Source organism: Nerophis ophidion, linkage group LG19, assembly GCF_033978795.1.
Source record: "Nerophis ophidion isolate RoL-2023_Sa linkage group LG19, RoL_Noph_v1.0, whole genome shotgun sequence".
NCBI lineage: Eukaryota > Metazoa > Chordata > Actinopteri > Syngnathiformes > Syngnathidae > Nerophis > Nerophis ophidion.
In genome coordinates, this window is record NC_084629.1 from 17,851,521 (window position 1) to 17,873,894 (window position 22,374).

General features: G+C 39.9%; 2 protein-coding genes across 3 annotated transcripts in view; one reads left to right on the forward strand and one right to left on the reverse strand.

The window, feature by feature from the left end:
• Nucleotides 1-22,374, forward strand: part of cmss1 (cms1 ribosomal small subunit homolog) — a 45,334-nt gene that overhangs the window by 22,059 nt on the left and 901 nt on the right. Inside the window, exons 2-7 of the mRNA XM_061879375.1 lie at nucleotides 11,610-11,782; nucleotides 12,194-12,238; nucleotides 14,772-14,913; nucleotides 21,952-22,011; nucleotides 22,152-22,254; nucleotides 22,339-22,374. The exon at nucleotides 22,339-22,374 is cut by the window's right edge and continues 25 nt beyond it. Of these exons, the coding sequence (XP_061735359.1) occupies nucleotides 11,610-11,782; nucleotides 12,194-12,238; nucleotides 14,772-14,913; nucleotides 21,952-22,011; nucleotides 22,152-22,254; nucleotides 22,339-22,374 (559 nt within the window). The remainder of the gene's footprint in view (nucleotides 1-11,609; nucleotides 11,783-12,193; nucleotides 12,239-14,771; nucleotides 14,914-21,951; nucleotides 22,012-22,151; nucleotides 22,255-22,338) is intronic.
• Nucleotides 1,342-10,716, reverse strand: LOC133538075 (filamin A-interacting protein 1-like). 2 transcript variants are annotated; one of them, XM_061879359.1, is made up of 4 exons: nucleotides 10,497-10,716; nucleotides 2,156-2,400; nucleotides 1,891-2,064; nucleotides 1,342-1,546 (listed from the first exon to the last, which is right to left on the reverse strand). In XM_061879359.1, exons 2-4 carry the CDS (start codon nucleotides 2,396-2,398, stop codon nucleotides 1,346-1,348), a joined length of 618 nt encoding a protein of 205 aa, XP_061735343.1. In that variant the 5' UTR covers nucleotides 2,399-2,400; nucleotides 10,497-10,716; the 3' UTR covers nucleotides 1,342-1,345. The 2 variants fall into 2 exon arrangements, with proteins under 2 accessions (XP_061735343.1, XP_061735342.1); XM_061879358.1 differs by lacking the exon at nucleotides 10,497-10,716 and having other exon boundaries at nucleotides 2,156-2,518.

The following is a 22,374-nucleotide window of genomic DNA, read 5'->3' on the forward strand; positions in this document are numbered from 1 at the left end:
ATAGGAGAAAGAAAAGAAGCGGCAGATCAACTGGTCTAAAAAGGAGGTCTATTTAAAGGCTAGAGTATACAAATGAGTTTTAAGATGAGACTTAAATGCTTCTACTGAGGTAGCATCTCGAACTGTTACCGGGAGGGCATTCCAGAGTACTGGAGCCCGAACGGAAAACGCTCTATAGCCCGCAGACTTTTTTTGAGCTCTAGGAATCACTAATAAGCCGGAGTCTTTTGAACGCAGATTTCTTGCCGGGACATACGGTACAATACAATCGGCAAGATAGGCTGGAGCTAGACCGTGTAGTATTTTATACGTAAGTAATAAAACCTTAAAGTCACATCTTAAGTGCACAGGAAGCCAGTGCAGGTGAGCCAGTACAGGCGTAATATGATCAAACTTTCTTGTTCTTGTCAAAAGTCTAGCAGCCGCATTTTGTACCAACTGTAATCTTTTAATGCTAGACATGGGGAGACCCGAAAATAATACGTTACAGTAATCGAGACGAGACGTAACAAACGCATGGATAATGATCTCGGCGTCTCCAGTGGACAAAATGGAGCGAATTTTAGCGATATTACGGAGATGAAAGAAGGCCGTTTTAGTAACGCTTTTAATGTGTGACTCAAAGGAGAGAGCTGGGTCGAAGATAATACCCAGATTTTTTACAGAGTCACCTTGTTTTATTATTTGGTTGTCAAATGTTAAAGTTGTATTATTAAATAGAGGTCGGTGTCTAGCAGGACCGATAATCAGCATTTCCGTTTTTTTGGCATTAAGTTGCAAAAAGTTAGCGGACATCCATTGTTTAATTTCATTAAGACACGCTTCCAACTGACTACAGTCCGGCATGTTGGTCAGCTTTAGGGGCATGTAGAGTTGGGTGTCATCAGCATAGATAAACTAACGGCCCAGCAATAATTCCAGAATTTATGGTATTCAGAGTTGTCTTATATTTGGTGTTTAAATTTTTCAACCGGCAGCACAGTAAACCAGGGGTTAGTGCTTGTGCCTCACAACACGAAAATCTGGGCCCGGGATCTTTCGCTGTGGAGTTTGCATGTTATCCTTGTGACTGCGTGGGTTCCCTCCGGGTACTCCAGCTTCCTCCCACCTCCAAAGACATGTACCTGGGAATAGGTTGATTGGCAAGACTAAATTGGCCCTAGTGTGTGAATGTGAGTGTGAATGTTGTCTGTCTATCTGTGTTGGCCCTGTGATGAGGTGGCGACTTGTCGAGGGTTTACCCCGCCTACCGCCCAAATGCATCTGAGATAGGCTCCAGCACGCCCCTGAAAGGAACATGTTTTAGAAAATGGATGGATCGAAATTTTTTTGCAAGTTTGAACCATTAGGTAGTGTGCTGCACCAACCTCTCCCTGTCTTCCTCCAGTAACATTGTAATACAGTTGCTCTTATGCACGAAATCCCGGTGGCTCCTTTCTTGCTCTTCAATCTTGTGTATGGCGTCACGGTAACTGCTCGATACCTCTAGAAGTTTGTCTTGCATCCGTTTGAATGAGAGTTTCTGCAACTTTGTGAAGTTATTCATCTGTAAAGCAATGGAGCAAAAAACACATTGCGATAAACACGTCAGAACTGATTATAATGATTAAATTTTGTCAATGTGCTTTTCTAGCACCATTGCCTTAGCAACTGCAGGTACTACAAGGATCCCAATACAAACAATAGCCAAGTACTCTTAATCGGGTGAAACATTGCCGGGAGGTCGCGTCGTAAAATCATTACAATATAATTGCTTCTCCTGGAGCACAAAATTGCACAACGTGCAGTCATGCAGCAGTAATTAATGCGCTTTTGTCAGATGGTGCTACGTTCACCTCATTAGATTTGATTACCAGCTTTGTATGGTGTCTGGTTTCTTATTATTGGTACCTCAGCTGTAGGTGTTTTCCACTCATCCTGTAGGTTTTCCTGCTGTCGCAACCGCATGGAGTCTCTCTGCAAGGAACGGAGCGCCCCCTCCAGGCCGATGAAACCATAGTGGGCCCCTAGTACAACCAAGTCCGTCTTTTCTGATTTCATCGCTGCGATGACTTCATCACTCGCCTGGCGTGGGGAACCACAAGGGCAATGAGTTTGAGAAGTTTATTTGACTCGCGGGGAATGTTCTAAAAAAATGTCACAAATGTATTCAAACCTGAAGCTCTCCCTCCAGAACACTGAGTAGGAACAACATGTCATCACGGGAAAGGTCTGCTTTTGCAGCATGTCTTCTCTCCCGCTTGTGTTGTTTGTCGTCTGGCCTGTTACCCCTTTGGATGGGGATCTCAGGAGGATTTGGGATGTCAGGAATTGGGACGTCGCAAGACTTACAGTTCGGTTTCCTGGGGGTAGCTTGTTCCCAGTGAACACTTTTGCTGCTTTTAAAAACCGGATGCATTTCTAGGAAGGACATGGGAGTTAGTACATGAGCAAATGAAAGATACATCGGGACTAAATTAGCGTTTATCCTTGGGTTTTAGCTCATAATTAGAGGGACCTTTTCTCATAACAGCATAACTTACTATCTTCATCGGTTTTGAAGATAATTAGATGAAAGATATCCAAAAGGAATATATTCATTTTCCGGCAATGACGTGCGTTGTATCAAATAGTTTTCATCAGATCACTCCCTGGCAGACACTTCAGACATTTTGGTTGAACTGGATTCATCTAATAGTTTGAGGCCTCAGGTTATGCAGCTTTATTTTTGTTGTAAGCTGTCTTTTGCTATGTGGTAATGTTCTCCTTTGCATAGTGTGATGTCAATCCAAAATACCATTGAAGCTCTCTGTTTCACTGGCTCATTTTAAATTAACGCTAGTTAGTTTTCACCTCGGTGTGCTCTTTTTGCTTGCATGTATTAGAACAAAACAACTGTTCATATTGGTTGATTTGGTTCCACACAACTAGCTGATCATCTTTTACTCGGTCCGGCTATTTATATTTGCTTTGTTCATGAACACTATAACTGTTAACACCAAATTGAGCTGTGATCCAAAACCAACAAGTTGATATGGTCCTCACTGGTTTTCTTTACTGTTCTAGTTCATGTAATATTAATTAACTGCCTTGTAACAGTAAAACGGTCGTGTACCCACGTGTACTATGTTGTATATCAACTTGATGAAAGTGATTCCTGTTACGGTTCCAAATTACTTTAAGTTCGGTTTTAACAAGAAAATAATAAACCTTGATCCCATCCAACTAGCAAATAGTTGAATCCAGTCTTTGGCATAAAGTAAACTTTACTAAAGATAGCGGTTTGTTAATTTGGAGTCAAACTATTGTGGACCAACTCAATCGGTTAGTTTTGAAACTATCAAACTCTTGAGAAAGTAACCAATTCGATCCAACTAGTAAATGTTGAAATCAGGCATGCCGCCCTACATGGCCATGATGCAACTAGATTTTATATTAAATGGGAACATTATCACCAGACCTATGTAAGCGTCAATACATACCTTGATTTTGCAGAAAAAAGACCATATATTTTTTTTAACCGATTTCCGAACTCTAAATAGGTGAATTTTGGCGAATTAAACGCCTTTCTGTTTATCGCTCTTTTTGTGATGACGTCAGAACGTGACGTCGCCGAGGTAATACAGCCGCCATTTTTATTTCCTCGAACACATTGCAAACACCGGGTCTCAGCTCTGTTATTTTCCGTTTTTTCGACTATTTTTTGGAACCTTGGAGACATCATTCCTCGTCGGTGTGTTGTCGAAGGGTGTAACAACACTCACAGGGTGGGATTCAAGTTGCACTACTGGCCCAAAGAGGCGAAAGTAGACATTTTACCGCCGATGACAGACATGGCACAGAGATGTATGGATAACCTGCAGATGCATTTGCAACGATAAAGTCAACTAAATCACAAAGGTGAGTTTTGTTGATATTGACTTACGTGCTAATCAGATATATGCCAGCTAATCGATGCTAACATGCTATGCTAATCGATGCTAACATGCTATTTACCGGCGGTGCTGAAGCAGACATGGCACAGAGATGTATGGATAACCTGCAGATGCATTTGCAACTATATTACGTTTCCTTCCACCCACATTTAATGCGAAAAAACAAGTTGCTCCAGTGTCACAAGATACCAAAGTCCTGATTGTTTGGTCCGCACATTTTACCGGCGATGCTAACGCAGCTATTCGGCCAAGCTATGGCAATGAATAGCGTCAATAGCTATTCGCTCAATAGCTTCAGTTTCTTCTTCAATACTTTCATACTCCAACCATCTGTTTCAATACATGCATAATCTGTTGAGTCGCTTAAACCGCTGACATCCGAGTCTGAATCCGAGCTAATGTCGCTATATCTTGCTGTGGTATTCGCCATTGTTTGTTTGTATTGGCAGCACTGTATGACGTCACAGGAAAATGGACAGTGTCTTGGCAGAGAGCGAAAAAAAGGCGCTTTAAAGCTTTTTTTAGGGATATTCCGGGACCGGTAAAATTTTGACAAAAACTTCAAAAAATACTACAATCCACTGGGAACTGATTTTTATTATTTTTAACCCTTTTAAAATTGTGATAATGTTCACCTTTAAGACTATATTTTCAGTTTAGAGTGAACGTTGTCAGTTCCTGTTTGCATTGATGCGACGATTAAGACAAAAGGGACATCTCACCTGGTTTGTTGTGATACAACTGACCAAGTTACAAACACTATCAGTCACCTATCTATACAAATAGGTGATTACTTTTTAACAACCATTTAAAAATTTACACTCTACATTTGTTGTTAATGAACTTAATTGCATGTTGTTTTCCAATTGGTTTTGTCTGTGCTCTGTGTTTATATGCATGTGTGTTATGTATATGTGTGTGTGTGTATCTGTGTAGGTGGTCTATTCATTATTGTATTTGCCAAGGTCCATAAATCACATGGTAAGCATCAAGTTGGAAAGCTAAACAATGACCGCTTGGCGGTCAGTAATGTAATAAATATGCTCAACATTTTTGCAATGTGATGTAAACTTTGTCCTCTGAGAAAGCCCCCCCCTCCAAAAAAAGCTTTTCTTTGACGAACGCTTGTTAAATTTTACTGTTTGCTATTTTGTGTGCATGGGTCTTTTCTCGCTGTCAATGCTAGATTCCACAAATATTGCGTCAGTGTTACAAGCGTGATCCATATGACTGCTGTCACTTGAGCTTGATTTAGCTGATAGGAATGACTTGTACAAATGAGAGTTAGGTCTAATGCACAAGAAAAATGCTTTGAGTAAACTCCGGTGAGAGGCATGGAGGATGTGGATGTGTTGTGGTGGTCGCCATGACAGCAAGCCAGCCCACTACGACTGCCCACTATGGCTGCGTTCACACTTGCGGTTCGCACTACACATTAATAAAAGCTACTTGGTGCGCTTCGTGTTCCCACTGGTATTTTTGTCATCTGACGAAGGGTCATTCAGATTGGTCATCTTTCATGACACAGAATATGACATAACTCAAATATTCCAAACCAAAACATCGTCTGCTGGGTTTAATATTAGGGGTGTCCTAATACGATACCAATATTAAAACCTTAAAGGTTTTAATATTGCCCATCGTTCACAATCATCATAAAAGACATGACGATGGATGGATTTTTTTTTTCATGCATTATAACTTGTAAATAAAAGAGTGCTTATAGCGGAGCCAATGGGGGCTCCTCTATTTCGCCCATAAAACCCAATAACCATTCAAAAAGCGCCAACAATACTCTATATTTCCGTGATCACTTCCATGTTTGACTGTTTACATCATCCAGTGGTCTGCTGCTTTCTTGCTTCCCTGCTTCCTGTAAGTTTATTCTACATCATAAATCATGCATCTCACCTGGACATGTAACGCCTGAGTAGGTATTCTGACAAGTTGGTACACTTTGACAGCCATTTAGGAACTACAACTGGCGAGGGTGACACGAAAAGACGATTTTCAGTAAAATTTTGCAAAACATGAGTAGTACACATCAGTAAACAGCGGGGCAGTGCTTTAAAGTACCAGTAGAGTGGAAAAAAAGTTGCCTCTATTATAGCGGTTATCTGATGTATTACACCAGAAGACTTCCAAGGTTTGCGAATAGATATGATCAAAATAGTATCAATCTCACAGATTCCCCAGCCATTCTGAGAGTTTATGAACAAGCCAGTCACGTGATATATGACGTAGAAGTGGCAACCACAGATCCCTTCTTCATCAACATAAATGCTAAGCTTTGTGAGAGCAAACAACAATGACTTTGAGAAAAGTTATGATACAGAACCTTACATATTTGAGCCCGAACATAAGTATGAGTAATATGTGTTCATATCAGAGTGCTAAACAGATGCAGCTTTGCTAAGTGCTAAATACAAACTAACAATAATAAAAAAAAAATGTTCTGCAATATTTCCACTCTTGTTGAGATGCCGACCGACAGGACGCTCACATAATTCCGTTTTAAAAGAAGATTTAATCAATCCTCTGGAAGGGTTGAAAAAGTTGCTGTAACTAGCGTCTGTTTCACCATCTCGGGGGAAGTGAGAGTCGACCAGTCTCTCTGCCCATGGCCACATCTGTCTACTTACCAGTTGAGAGATGCATGAATTACAATCTAGAATTTACTCTTACCAAGTTTGAGATAGAGCAAAAGCAACCGGCGGCTTATAGTGTGAAATAGCAGCTAAAATAGGCACTCTGCGTTTGCGCTTATAATAACAATATCGCTCATTTTTGATACATTTTAGGTCATGATATGTAAATGAAATATTGTTGGCGGTTTCTGAATGGTTTCGGAAAGAGTATAATGGGCGCTATAGAGGGCCCTCGATCTTTTCACTCAATTGTTGGATATTTATTTACGATTTTGAAAGCACAAAAAAAAGCCAAGCAATCCTTACATAAGGATTGTGAATGATAAACAGCACATATTTTTCCAATTTTTGCGTATTTCCAGTATAACTGATCCAACAACATGGGCAGAGTGCACAAGCGTTACTCTAGTGACGTAGAATCTACAGAAATTGCCAAAGATATTCGGAGTGGAATATTCAAAATGGTCAATTGAGTTTGTGGCATTTTGTGATGTTTGGATGGATAGACTGTATTTTCACATACTTAGCGGCTTCTAACTACAATTGGATATGGATTAATAGATAAAATGAAACAAAAGTAAGTATATAAAGTCAACTTCTTTTTCCACTGTACTGGTACTTAAGGGTTTGTTTGTCTTTTTGTTTGTTTGTTTTTTTAGGAATCTTCGGACCAGTATCAACGTAATGTTTTATGTGGCGCTAATGTTGTGGTTAATTCAGAACCAAACAAAATCAAGGGATTTCACAAACACCGTAGTTTAGTTTAGCTCTGTAGTTAGGGGCCGTCTACACATTGTTTAGTTCAGGACAGCGCGTTTGAGTGTGTCTGGGATGAATGAGCGCTACCGGACACAATATTTTCCCAAACAAATGTTCCTTCTTTTCACATTTTACTAACATTTATGTCAATTTCCCTGATAGTCTGCGTTTAACAGCGGATTCTGTTTTATTGGCCAATTACGGAACTCTGTCTGCGGTTTCGTGAATGCGGAAATAAAATGGCCTTACTTTTTTGTTGAGTTTACTGATTATTGATTAGGCATACTAGCATTGTGTCAAATAAAAAGTAGCAATTATGGTGACATCCCAAACTTCTAGTAGACATCCTCCTTTTTTCACTCATTCGCTCTTCATCAGTTTTACCATCACAACCTCAGGAATTTGCATGCACAATGCCCAGCCAACTAATCGTCTTTTTTTTCGATTATTATATTTTCATAATCGTGAGAATCTCTAATCGAATTGGAAACCAAAATTCGATTGTTAATTATACCATCCATCCATCCATCTTCTTCCGCTTATCTGAGGTCTGGTCGCGGGGGCTGCAGCCTAAGCATGGAAGCCCATACTCTCATCTCCCCAGCCACTTCGTCCCGGTCTTCCCGGGGGATTCCGAGGCGTTCCCAGGCCAGCCGGGAGACATAGTCTTCCCAACGTGTGCTGCGTCTTTCCCGTGGCCTCCTACCAGTTGGACTTGCCCCAAACACCTCCCTAGGGAGGCGTTTTGGTGGCATCCTGACCAGATGCCCAAACCACCTCATCTGGCTCCTCTCGATGTGGAGGAGCAGCGGCTTTACTATGAGCTGCCCCCGGATGGCAGAGCTTCTCACCCTATCTCTAAGGGAGAGCCCCGCCACCTGGCGGAGGAAAGTCATTTCGGCCGCTTGTACCCGTGATCTTGTCCTTTAGGTCATAACCCAAAGCTCGTGACCATAGGTGAGGATGGAAACGTAGATCGACCGGTAAATTGAGAGCGTTGCCTTCCGGCTCAGCTCCTTCTTCACCACAACGGATCGATACAGCGTCTGCATTACTGAAGACGGCGTACCGATCCGCCTGTCGATCTCACGATCCACTCTGATCAGGAAAGAGAATTATACGATATAACTCAAAATGTCAAATATTGACCTCACCAATAATCGGTCGATCCCTAATACATACTTTATGTTTTAGTGTGTACAATGTTAGTAAAGTTTTGATCGAGTGAAATTACTCAGAAAAAAATAGAACAGTAAAAACTCTGACCTTTTTTATTGGATGTTTCGACCCTGGTGACTCAGTGAATAACGTGCAACTACCGGTAATTATTTGATACTTGTTTATATTAACAAGCGTAATGTTTTAAACCACACTTATTGCGAATGCCCAGTGTAAATGCTATTGTGTGCATAGCTATTGTGTAGCTCCTAGTAGCCAATAGCCTACCATGTTTACATTCTGTAAATGGCTTCACTGAAATACAAGTTAAGATCAACCTTACCTGGTGTGCTTATTGGAGGACATTTAAATGTTAACTGGCTATCCAGCGCTGCTCAAGTAAACGTGCTGCAGGACTGCTTGTACCCTATTTAATATGTATGTTATGTTTATATTTTGCTATACTGTACCAGCGTAAATTTCACAAAAGTCATCTGAAATATTTTATTTTGAAGAGTGCCTTTATCTCACACACAGAGAGGGAGAGAGCAGAGCAGAGAGACACTTTGAACAATTTTTCATTCCAGCATGCTTTTTGCTATCATTTTACACTGGTCTGTGTAGCGTTCACATTTGAGCCTAGATTTTATCTCCTAGTGGACTCAGATTCAGCTTTAAAGAGGTCTCTGTCTGTTTGTTTGGTGTACAACAGTATCCCCCAAACAAACCGTACTAGCATAGCAAACGCACTAAAGTGGGAAGGAACCCAATGATTGTGAAAACCTACTAAAATGACCATAACAAGTCATTTATAGCATCACTAGGTCAGGATGTAATGGCTACTTAATGATTAAGTGTGTACGTATTCCTCTTGCATATAACTACAACACACTTACGTGAGGTCATGACCTTTGTAATTATCTCCCAGTTGTGATGGTACAATGGCAGCATTTTACGTCTCAAAGCAATTTGTCTGGGAGAAAAAAAGCACCCATTTCCTGGAACCAGTCTATTGATTGTCATTATACCCATCTAGCGCCATTGAAGGTCCATTAAAACCCGTCACTGCTATTGAAGAATGTATAAAAAAAAAAAAATGACAAGGCAAAGCCATTTTCAATCTTGTCCACTTCTGCTACTGCCATTGGCTTGTATTGATTTGCTGTTATCCGACCCAACGCTCATTAGGGGTTTTGGAGAATGTGAGTGTATCGACTGTCTTGGATTTTTGCATCGGACAAGCTTTTTCTTTTAAACTGAGTTTAGTGTTATAAAATACAGTATTTGAAGAACTCAAAATGCATGGTCTCAGATGACCATGATGTATCTCAACAAGCGACCTTCCGTCATTTGATACCGTTTGGAAAAAAACATTTGATTACTAGGGGTGCGCAAAAAATTGATTCACAGCCAAATTTTGATTCTTTTTCATCACAATTGTAAATCGACTCATATTTAAAAAAAATAAAAGGTAGTTTGTTGGGTTTTTTTGAAGAATCAGTTTTTTAAAGATACATTTCTAGGCCATCTCAATGCAAACATAATGAGTTTTTCTAACTTTTAACTTGTGGCCGCAACCAGCAGAGGCTGTGTTGTGTAAGTGTCAACAAACTGATTGTCTAAAGGAAGACATGGGCAACTGAGCTATGTTCATGCTATGCTAACTTCTTGGGGCACGGTTAATCAGCGAAATGACATAGAAACTGGAGTTCAGAACATTAATTTTATTTAGGGCAATATTTGAAACATAACAGTTAGTGAATTGATCATTCATTTTTTCCATGATTAAGTATTTTGTCAGATGGCCATTCTTTATTGAACAGAATTTTTTTTTAAATAAAAATCATATCAATTGTCAATTGAAAGAAATGCACAGTAGGTTATATTGTCCATGATGTTATACAAAACATTACTATAAGCCATGTCGATGACCATAACTAGGTGTAAAGATACTGTACACAGAATCGCTAATTGCCAATAACAATAACACAGTTCTAGAACGAGAATAAACACTTACTTGCTAGGATGGCACTTCCTATAAAGGATCAGTTTATTTCCAGGTAAAATCTTTGGTGCTCTTTAACGTTTGTGTCCTCATGTCGCCCTCACGCTATTTTCAGTCTGACTCTGTAACCGAGAGAAGTCGGGGTTGTTGTTGTCTTTCTCCATTATCGATGGAGGATGTGTGGCGGGGGTTTAAGGTGATGAATGGAGCGCCTGTCTGCCCTAATGGCACAAGATGCTGAGGAGTCTGGCCGTGACGCAATAAAAAAAGGGGAGGAGATAGCCAGAAAGCTATATGAGTGAGCTACGTATCCTTTGCTCATTCTTCATCATTTTTATGGTTATGATGATTTGGGTGTCTGGCACTAATGAGACCACGGAACAAAAATACTCAAAGGCGCTGGTGATAATGATGGACGAGATGCGACTAATCCATTAAGAAGCGATAGTGAAATGGGAGTCAAATGTTAGTCACTTGGTGCTTTATACACTCTCTGGCAACATTAGATGCATGTGCATTCCACAAGAACATAGAGTAGGAAGAGTGTTCACATGGCCCGATTCGTTACGGTTTACCTGACACATGAAAGGTAAAATTGGGGGTGAACTATCCACTTGAACTGCCAGATGGCAATACTGTTGTATAACTTTTGTGTCAATTCCAACTTTGACCACAGCGTCAGTTGTTAGGCTGAGTGGTGCTTTCCATCATTTTCAGCAGACTGCATTTCAAACACGAGATCCACCCAGGAATTGGGCAATATGAATCCCTTCCCTACAACACTAATGCTGTCAGAGCTGTCAGTTGTCGCATAGGTGTTAATGGAAATATAATAATCAGTTCCAGGATCAAACAGTCCCCATTATAAAACGTTCTCAGGGCATTCAGTCCATCACACCTGGTCTGTTCAGGTTGTCTCAGAAGAGTTTCCGCCTCTGCTTAAAGACAACCTGAACTGCTGATTCAACGCCCTTGAGAATGAAAATGAGAATATTTACAGGCATCATAAAACAATAACTGTACACACAATGTTTTAAGCCCTAAACCTAAAATGTGGCTTTACAATGATGATGATACTACATTTTTACTAAATTGATTGTTTTGGACGCTCTTTTTCTTTTCTAGATGGTTCTGAGGAGGAAGCCAAGGCAGAGAAAAAGGAAGCCAATGCAGAAAAAAAGAAAGCCAAGACCAACACGACTGTGAAAAGCACAGTTGAAAATAAATCACTGAAGAGAAAGAAGCTAACAGAAAAAACTGCGATAGACAAGAAGAAGACAAATATAAACAACGAACAGGTACTACAACGCTACTGTTCTTTAACACGGTGCTAATTAGAGACCATGTGGGGATTTGTTTTTACTAACCACTGAAAGAGACATTTGTTTGAAAAACAGTGAGAATTGGAGCATTTACGGTAAAAATACAAAAAAGTACTACAGAAAAGTCATTTAAAATGTGTTTATTACTGAAACACAAAATAAAATGTTTGTCAGCACGGTCTTACAGCCAAATGACGTTTTTGTAAGATTTTCTGCTTCTACAACAGTAAGTTACTCTTCCAATTTCACTGATTCATTGGTTGGAACCAAGAACAATATGGTAGACTAGATGGCAGGTGCTCTCTGCAGTTAAGTGATGTGTACTGTTGTTTTTAAAGAAATGTGGTGATTTCAAATCTGTTGTGTTTTATGTGTTGTCTCGTTCAGAGGGAGAAGACTGAGGATTCAACTGAATCCCCCAAAAAGAGGAAGGTAGGTGATAAGGAAAGAATGTTATGAAACAGAACACCACATGTCATGTCATTTTATTATGGACGGTGTGAGAGACAAAAAGGGCTCACAAAACATGAAAAGCAAAACAAATATGTTTTGAGATACACATTCATTTTCTTTTCCTGCTTCTTTTTATGACTTTTTATGTCTCTGGTAGACTAGGGCGATATATCAATGTCATTGATATATTCAAGTTTTTTTTTGTAGACGATTTAAAACAAAAAATTTGTTTTTTTTTCTCCTCTTTCTTCGGCATACTTTTCGCCTCCAGGAGCTTTCCGAGCCCTTGTCGGCTCCCTTATTTCTTTAGCAGAGATTCAAAACATGGCTAATGCTATGCTAACGAGAGCAAGACATTTGTTCCAAAGAAAAGAAAAGTGTTGTTAGTACTTAAGTTTTTGTGGCAAAAAGCATGGGAAAAATGACTGCACACATCAAAGTCCGGGTAATACATCTACTTTATGAGGCGTACAAGACCACAACAAACAAACAAATTATCGCGCAGCGTGTTGTGGTGGAATCATGATATGGTTTTATGTAAACATGTCAGCCTCAGAAGCACAGCGAGGTCAACACAGGAAATATCCTGCTACTAATTAAAGCAACAACAAGATCTAAAGACGAACATTTACTTGATATCAAATAGAAAGAGGCAACAGAAAAAACAAAACCATACACTCTACTACTATGTACGAGGGAACGAATCAATGATTGAAGTGAAAACCTTCAGCTTACAATCCAAACAATACCCCCTTTGTGGACCAGAAGATATGACAGTCATGGAAGCACATTCAATTTATTTATTAACCAGGAGTAACGCAACCCTGTAAAAGCATTCAACAGAGCTGCCGGAACTGGCAACAAACTGCCACTGCGTCTGCTAAGCTAATACATACAACTAAACTAAGCTTAAAATTCTGCTCTAAATGTCTGCATGTTGACGTCACACGACAGTAGGCAAAAGGGCACCGCCTTTTAAAGACGCACATTCTGCAGGAATATATAACATCTCTCAGCTGCATAAGCCAGATATTTGAATTTTTTTGTAGAGTGATGCATTAATTATTTTTTAATTAATTACATTTATGAAAGGGCAATTATTTTAGTAATTCCGTTTTTTTGGGGGTAAAGTAACAAAGCACTTTAATTAATTACTTTTTACAAGTAATTTTGTTGATGTTTGAATGAAAGAAAAAGACTGCGTTTATCCACTTGACTTGACTGAAACTATTACCGTATTTTTCGGACCATAGGGCTCACCGGATTATTAGGCGCACTGCTGATGAGCGGGTCTACTCCGGTCTATTTTCATACAAAGGGTGCACCGTATTATAAGGCACATTAAAGGGGTCATATTATGATTATGTTTCTACATTTAAAACTCTTATCTTGTGGTCTGCTTAACATGTAATGGTGCTTCTTTGGTCAAAATGTTGCTTAGATAAATTTTACAGACCATCTTCAAGTTGCTTTCTGACCGTCGCTTCAGGATGCGCCGTTTTGTGGGCGATCGTATTTACGTGGCTCTGCTTCGACAGCATCTTCTCCCCGTCATCGTTGTTGTACCGGTGTAGCATTCAAGGACAGGAGTTGAAGTGTCAAAAGATGGCGCTAGCTGTTTTAATGACATTCAGACTTTACTTAAAGAAAAAAAAAAGCAGCATATCCTCATCCGTAACTCACTCATGCAACAACGCCGGAAATGTGTACCGTGAAAAACCGTCCCACCGGAACTCTCTAATAACTAAAGTTCCGTGGGTGAATTATGTAAACCCACTACACCGATAGTTTTAGCGCTTCCATAGTGAGTCTACTGACAAATATAAGTTAGAACTTTACGCTACTTTATATTAGAAATGGCAACAGCTGAAGATGAATGCCCCATAACAAGAAGATAGAGAAAAAGAAGAATCTTACTGACTATGGTGTTGTCACAGACTCCAATGGTGGACAGACGCAAATTTTCAAGACTTATTCCAAATACACATCTGCAGGTACAAGAATGTAAGAAAAGTTGTTTTTTCATAATATTGCGAGATAAAAAAAGCCCGACAATGTCTGCTAATATGCGCCTTTTGCGGTCCTGATGCACACACAATAATTCCCATATGTTGAAGCACAGTACGTTTGGTGATTTTTTTACAGGTCTCTTTCATACGTGGTCATAAAAATATATATCCCATGCGACAGCAGTTTTAACGCTCGGGTTGCGTTCCTCCCTCATCACAAAGGACAGCCAGACTGGCAGGAGATATGTGCTTTAATGTCTCCAAAAGTGTGCAGCAAAACCATAAAAATTAGCTGGTGAAAACAATCCAGAGAGGTTGGTAACCTGCTAAGTGTATCAACGAAGTTGTTGGCTCTACTAATCCTTACTCTGAGGGCGTCACATGTAGCGCCAAATCTAATAGTGGCGGTCCACATTTATTCGGGGCGGGCTGCCACAAATAAAGGAATGTCTGGAAAACACTGTGTCTGATCAATAACTTAAATGTTGTCCTGATGTCAACAGAGAAAGAAGAAGAAGACAATTACAGATGTCTTAGCCTCCTCTGAGCCTAAACCAGGTTGTCCTGCAGACCTGCAGAACCTGCTCACACACTACTTCACAGACAAGCGCACCGTGATCGAGATGGAGGAGCTCAAGCTGCATGGTGAGTTGTCCCCTCTAAATATGCATTTTGTGCACTAAAGATGCGAAAAACCAACCTAAAGAGATGTTCAGATCCTGATCAGACCGCAGCTGTGTCCCAGTCTTTACGTAGCTAATGAATGTACTTACAGAAAGGATTCCTTTAAAAGGGATGCAGGCTCAGGGAGCTATAATCACATTTGTGACATGAATTCCAGGAGGGTGCATGTCTTGCCAGAACACCGACTCAAATTTGAGGGCAAGCTGCAAAGAATTCGTTGTCTGTCCACAGTGCGAAACAGCTTCTAAGATACTAATCCTCACCACCAAAGCGGAAAATAAAGTTTCTCCCAGTAGCGTTATGACTGGAGGAATTGAGGAAAAGGAATGTCTCAGCATGCTACACACCAAGCTAGATTACAAAAGAAGGTAACCACTAAAGCTTCAATGTAAAATAGTGGTGATTGATCCACATGTTGATACTATTGATACTAGTATAGTGTCAGTATATTAACGACACTGAAGTGAATGCATGCAAATGTTTTGCTTGATCTCATTATTCCAAAAGTTTTAGTTTGTTTTTGTTATTGTTTACAAAGTCAGAGAGTCTGTTTCTAGATACGGCAAAAACCCATCCATCCATCCATCCATTTTATAAAGCTTATTCCCTTCGGGGTCGCAGGGGGCGCTGTAGCCTATCTCGACTACAATCGGGCGGAAGGCGGGGTACACCCTGGACCCAAAATGAGAGCCATTAGTAGTTTTTTTATTTTGTTCAGTTATTGTGCACTGGGCTCAGAAAATTGTATGTAGCATTCAATTCCACAAATTGAACACATTTGATTGGCAACACTAAATTGGCCAAAGTGTGTGAATGTGAGTGTGAATGTTGTCGGTCTATCAGTGTTGGCCCTGTAATTGGGTGGAGACTTGTCCAGAGTGTACCCTGCCTTCTGCCTGAAAGCAGCTGAGAGAGGCTGCAGCGACCCCGAAAGGGACAAGCGGTAGGAAATGGATGGATGGATGATTTACATTACTAAAAACTTCTACATATTATAAGATAAGCTTAATAACAATGTGTTGTATTGTTTTACTTTAGTTACATTTTCAGTTTTATAATCTACAGCAGTGATTTTCAAACTGTGGTTCTCGGGCTCTATCTCGTGTTACGCCAAATAATCACTTGATTAAAGGACAGGGTTTTCTTTCCAATACTCAAACACAGTGTTACTTTTCAAACTGTGTGTAATGTTACAGTGGTCAAAAATATTAAATGTACTTTTAAATAAATATTTTGCCTTATTTTAATGAATACTTAAGTATGGGCATCTACATCAACTATATGATTTGCCTGAGAAGCTGGACAGGACAAAAAAAAAAAAGTTTCGATGGGACTGGATGGAAAGGGAAATCCCTGATACTGTTGGGAAGAAGGAAGTTACGACTTTGTTCGGTGATTTTATTCAGAAAATCGATCGTCCCGGAAAATTTTGTGCACGTGGTGTCATGATAATATTGACTACGGATCACGAGGTTCCAAAGCTTTGGAAGTACATGCGAAACGCCAAAAACATATGAAACAACTTGAAGCAAGGAAAACAAACTTTTCACTAGCTGGTACTTTTGGATGTCAACCGAAAGAGAGCAAACCTTACGGACTTCATCCTTTGTGTACATCGACAACTGCCGTAGATATCGAGAGGAAAAATCCACCCAAACAACCCACTTTAGTTGCAGACAGGGTAGTTAATTATGAGGTAAGCTAAAAAATACTTGCTTGCGAAATACGCATGTTTGTTTTAAATATTAACCAATTATTGCTATGCGAAATATAAATGTTTTTTTCTAAAAATAAAAAGCCACGTGAAAATATATTATGAAATTACAGAAATTCAATGAGTCGCATTATTGATTCTAGTTAACAATTTATTGGGGCGGTTTAGCTCGGTTGGTAGAGTGGCCGTGCCAGAAACTTGAGGGTTGGAGGTTCGATTCCCGCTTCCGCCATCCCAGTCACTGCCGTTGTGTCCTTGGGCAAGACACTTTACCCACCTGCTTCCAGTGACACCCACACTGGTTTAAATGTAACTTAGATATTGGGTTTCACTATGTAAAGCGCTTTGAGTCACTAGAGAAAAAGCGCTATATAAATGTAATTCACTTCACTTCACTTATTTGAAATAAATTTGCATATAATACTATTTTGTAATACTAAGACATTAGAGAAAGACATTGTCATGGACCCTGTCAACGGAAAACTGTGTCTCAAGATCAGAACCTCAAGCAAGAGGTACAGGCATGATCAAGAGCAGATGGAAGTGGAGAGAGAGTCCAAGAGGCAGAAAATGGCAGTGAAATCCAAAAAAGAAGCTACAAAAGCAGAGACCAAAAGGAAAATGCAGGCTGCTCAGAAATTTGCAAGGAAAGCTCATGTTAGGGCTCTCCGAGCAAGTAAATGTGTGAAGTGAACTGAAGTAATGTGGTTATACTGTAAATAAACTGTAGATAATAACACTGATTAATGTGACACCTGTGGATGTGAAATGAACACAAGATGTAAATATTATTGACTAAATATTGTTAGGACTGAACCATATACAGTGATTCATTAGGATAATTGGGGTATGTATGTTCTATTAATGATGTTTTCATGTCTTTGAACACTAAAATATTTTCTTCCAATGGTGCTGTCTTTGTTAATTTTAGCATGTTAAATTGGTGAAAAACCAGGAGCTTCGGGGGGCGTTGCCCCCCTTGTCCCCCTGGACCTGGCTGGGGGCCTTCGTCCCCCAGACCCCCGGAAATATTTTCAGTCTTTTTCATTGTGGTCAAATCCCATACCTGCAAAGTGCTTTACAGACTTAAAAACAATATCCCAATGACCCTGATCCCCCATTATCGCATATGTGCATTCACACAAACACACACACATGCATATACAGTATATGAACAAATCAATGCATGGCTGAGTACAGAAGGGACATGTGAGTAGACACTATCACAGGAGCCATCTGCACCAGGGGGTCATCAAACTATGTCCACCAGGACGATGACACAAAATGCCCTCCCAGCACGGCTGATAGATGACAGGAAATGTTTTTGGAAAAAAAATCATCAAAATCTATCGATCACTGTTAGAGTTATGTTGCTAGCAAACTGACAAACAAACCCTGGCGACAACATAATTTATTTGGCGGAGGTAATAAAGAGTTCTGCAAAGCAAAGCGTGCTACTTTTGTCTCACGGGTGGCCAAGAGGTAAATCACACAAAAAAACTGTACTGTCATTAATATGTAAACTGTACGGGAAATATGAGTAAACTGAAAAACTACTTCATAAATTCTTAATCCATCCATCCATTTATCTCCGCTTGTCTCTCTCGAAGTCGCAGTTGAGGGGGGCTAGAGCCTATACAGCTGCACTCGGGCGGAAGGCAGGTTAGACCCTAAGTCGCCACCTGCTACGGTCATCCAGAAAATATATTTGAAGAAGGCAAAACGTCACATCAGGTTGTGAGGTATATACTGTACATTATCAAAAGTTAAATTGTTTAACTTTTATGAGAAACGGCATTTTCTAAACTGATATAAACGTGTCCCACTGCTTCTCAGAAAGTTAAAGTTGAAAGACACTAAACTAAACATTATTGTTTTACACTGGATGTTTACATTGTCACCTTAAAGACACACAACTGTGATTTTTTGTTTTGTTTTTTTATATACCTTTGCTTTAAACAGTGAGTGTTCCGGCACAATTCTTTGCACCTAAATCAAATCAAAACTTTATTTATAAAGCACAAAAATACATGTTTGTAGTAATAAATATGATTAGAACACTTGAGCATTATGTTGGTGTTCAATTAGAGTAAGTTTGTTCATCCTAAACATTCCTACACAATGACATTTTTATGACTTTTTTATTTTTTGTTTTTTGGACATATAACACAATATCGTGTCGTGGCCTTAATTCCGTGATGGTATCGTACCCTGAGATTTGGATACCATTACATCCGTACAACAGACACATTTAGATAAGAATTACAGAATATAATCAACAAAATACAATCATTGCAAGCGTAGAAGTACAGTTTAGTGCTATATAATTTAATGCTATTACTCTTGCTGTTAAATTTAGGCTGTATAATTAAGTTCCATTATGACTGCCAAAGAAAACCTCTGTGGTCATTCTTCAAAGCAGATCATTTGTGCAGAGAACAGTTTTGTTTCTTTAACCAGTGTGTGTATACAGTATGGTACTACTGTTCACCTCACCATAACAAGTGACAATCAGTGGTGGACTGGGACAAACATTTGGCCCTGGAGTTTTTGATCCAGAACACAATCCACGTGCAGATAGTGTGGCAACTCACCCCACTGATGTACATATAACAACGCCCTTAACACGACCACTATGCTAAACTACAAACCCTGTTTCCATATGAGTTGGGAAATTGTGTTAGATGTAAATGTAAACAGAATACAATGATTTGCAAATCCTTTTCAACCCATATTTAATTGAATGCACTTTAAAGACAAGATATTTGATGTTCAAACTCATAAACTTTATTTTTTTTTTGGACATGATAATTTCCTTAGAATTTCATGGCTGCAACATGTGCCAAAGTAGTTGGGAAAGGGCATGTTTACCACTGTGTTACATCATCTTTTCTTTTAACAACACTCAATAAACGTTTGGGAACCGAGGAAACTAATTGTTGAAGCTTTGAAAGTGGAATTCTTTCCCATTCTTGTTTTATGTAGAGCTTCAGTAGTTCAAAAGTCCGGGGTCTCCGCTGTCGTATTTTACGCTTCATAATGCGCCACACATTTTCGATGTGAGACAGGTCTGGACTGCAGGCGGGCCAGGAAAGTACCTGCACTCTTTTTTTACGAAACCATGTTGTTGTAACACGTGCTGAATGTGGCTTGGCATTGTCTTGCTGCAATAAGCAGGGGCATCCATGAAAAAGACGGCGCTTAAATGGCAGCATATGTTGTTCCAAAACCTGTATGTACCTTTCAGCATTAATGGTGCCTTCACAGATGTGTAAGTTACCCATGCCTTGGGCATTAATGCACCCCCATACCATCACAGATTCTGGCTTTTGAACTTTGCGTCGATAACAGTCTGGATGGTTCGCTTCCCCTTTGGTCCAGATGACACAATGTCGAATATTTCCAAAAACAATTTGAAACGTGGACTCGTCAGACCACAGAACACTTTTCCATTTTGCATCAGTCCATCTTAGATGATCTCGGGCCCAGAGAAGCCAGCGGCATTTTTGGATGCTGTTGATAAATGCCTTTCGCTTTGCATAGTAGAGCTTTAACTTGCACTTACAGATGTAGCGACGAACTGTATTTAGTGACAGTGGTTTTCTGAAGTGTTCCTGAGCCCATGTGGTGATATTCTTTAGAGATTAATGTCAGTTTTTGATACAGTGCCACCTGAGGGATCGAAGGTAGCGGTCATTCAATGTTAGTTTCCGGCCATGCCGCTTACGTGCAGTGATTTCTACAGATTCTCTGAACCTTTTGATGTTATTATGGACCCTAGATGTTGAAATCCCTAAATTTCTTGCAATTGCACTTTGAGAAACGTTGTTCTGAAACTGTTTAACTATTTGCTCACGCAGTTGTGGACAAAGGGGTGTACCTCGCCCCATCCTTTCTTGTGAAAGGATGTTTGTACCCAAACATGGCACCCACCTGCTCTCAATTAGCCTGCACACCTGTGGGATGTTCCAAATAAATGGTTGATGAGCATTCCTCAACTTTATCAGTATTTATTGCCACCTTTCCCAACTTCTTTGTCAGGTGTTACTAGCATCAAATTATAAAGTTAATGATTATTTGCAACAGCAAAAAAAGGTTTTATCAGTTTAGACATCAAATGTGTTGACCTGCTTGCCATAATATCATGATATCACCGTTATGATTATACAGTTGCGTTTTCAACAACATTTATTTTTTTCCTCCTCCTGTATCGCCTCATGAGCTGTCGTCTGGGCAATGCAGAGAGCAGCTGCAGCTGCTAAGGACACACTGAAGTAGCTGCTTCCAAACATCTTCGTTTTTCTGCTCTTAGCAGTCCGTGTCACTAAAGCTTTTATTTTATTATCTGTTTATTTCCCTGCAGCACCTTTTAGTTTTTACTTGGAATCTTTTCCTGTTTCTTTCTTACCCGCACTCATGGACTGATCACCATTAAGATTGGATGAGGAAGGGCTAAAACATGCGTGGGCGGGACTTCTGGGCCTGTGTAGCCTCTCATTGACCCAATTCGCCAAAGAGCCTTGACAGACAGAGCCAATCAATCGTAACCTTTCTGTCGCTGTGTGGTGTCGAGAGAGAGATTTGTAGCAGGCTGTAAATAACAAAGATTGTTTATTGGGCAAGGATGCTTTACCATCCATCCGTCCATTTTCTACCGCTTGTCCCTTTTTTGTACCCTATCTCAGCTGCATTCGGGCGATAGGCAGGGTACACCCTGGACTAGTCGCCACCTCATTGCAGGTGTACTTTACCACACGATGATAAACTGCGGACACGATGTAGTACACAAAACATATTTGTAGTCAGTTATATCTTCTTTTTGTCACTGAAAAAAATATATAGAGGAAATATCATTGGCGTCCTCAATGGTAGTTATGCACCGTTTTATAAACCACAGGGTTCAAAACGTCGGAAAAAAATAGTAGCTTACACTCCGGAATTTAAAGAACATTCCTGATTGCATGTTGTGGCCCTCCATGAAAACTAGTTAGACACATGTGGAACATAGACAGCTCAAAAAATTATTTAAAAGAGTTATTTCAGGAAATGTCAGAAATGGTATAAAGAGCAAGTGATTACATTTTTGGGATGATCTGGATTATCGTCTGGATTCAAGACTTTACGATTGGGAGACAGCTGAGGCCTGTGCATTCTAAGGGCTTTGCTTTTGTAGTTACTTCGGCAATATGCTGAAAGACAAATCAAAAACAAGCCTCCCTAGTCGCACCTCGGACATTCCTGCAACACACTAATCCTTTTTGGTGCTTTTAATTTGTGTTTTTCAGATTCTTTTTTCTTGTCCTGCAATGACCTGACACATAGCCTGTCCTCATATCTAAAGCAAAGTGAGTACTATGCTGAAGTCTTCACACACTGCTAGCATACGCTTGTAACAGGAAGTAGCTACTGTCTTAATATTGACACTTGGACATTTAGTGTCCTCATTGAGTGATATTATTTTGTTCTTCCTGTTTTGCTGCTTAAGTTTGTCCCAAGTGGGCCAAGGTTCAAAAACAGCACACACAAAAGAGTTCGGTTGTCCTGCTCATCCTCTGCAGCTCTGCCCTCCGAGCCATCGAGCTCATCAAGTATGACGTTTTTTTAAATGATTTAATTGCCTTAATTGCACCAAAATCTCCGTTGCATCTGACACACTTTTTTTTAATTCCCAGGCAGCTGATTGCCTTCAAGGGAGACGCCAAGGCTGT

Bases quoted from the DNA above. Each gene is read 5' to 3' on its own strand.
- LOC133538075 (XM_061879358.1), bottom strand. From the start codon at position 2,446: ATGTATCTTTCATTTGCTCATGTACTAACTCCCATGTCCTTCCTAGAA. The intron at 2,065-2,155 runs GTTTGAATACAT...TCCCCACGCCAG, and splicing joins TTCTGGAGGGAGAGCTTCAG to GCGAGTGATGAAGTCATCGC. The intron at 1,547-1,890 runs GTACCAATAATA...ATTGCTTTACAG, and splicing joins GGAAAACACCTACAGCTGAG to ATGAATAACTTCACAAAGTT.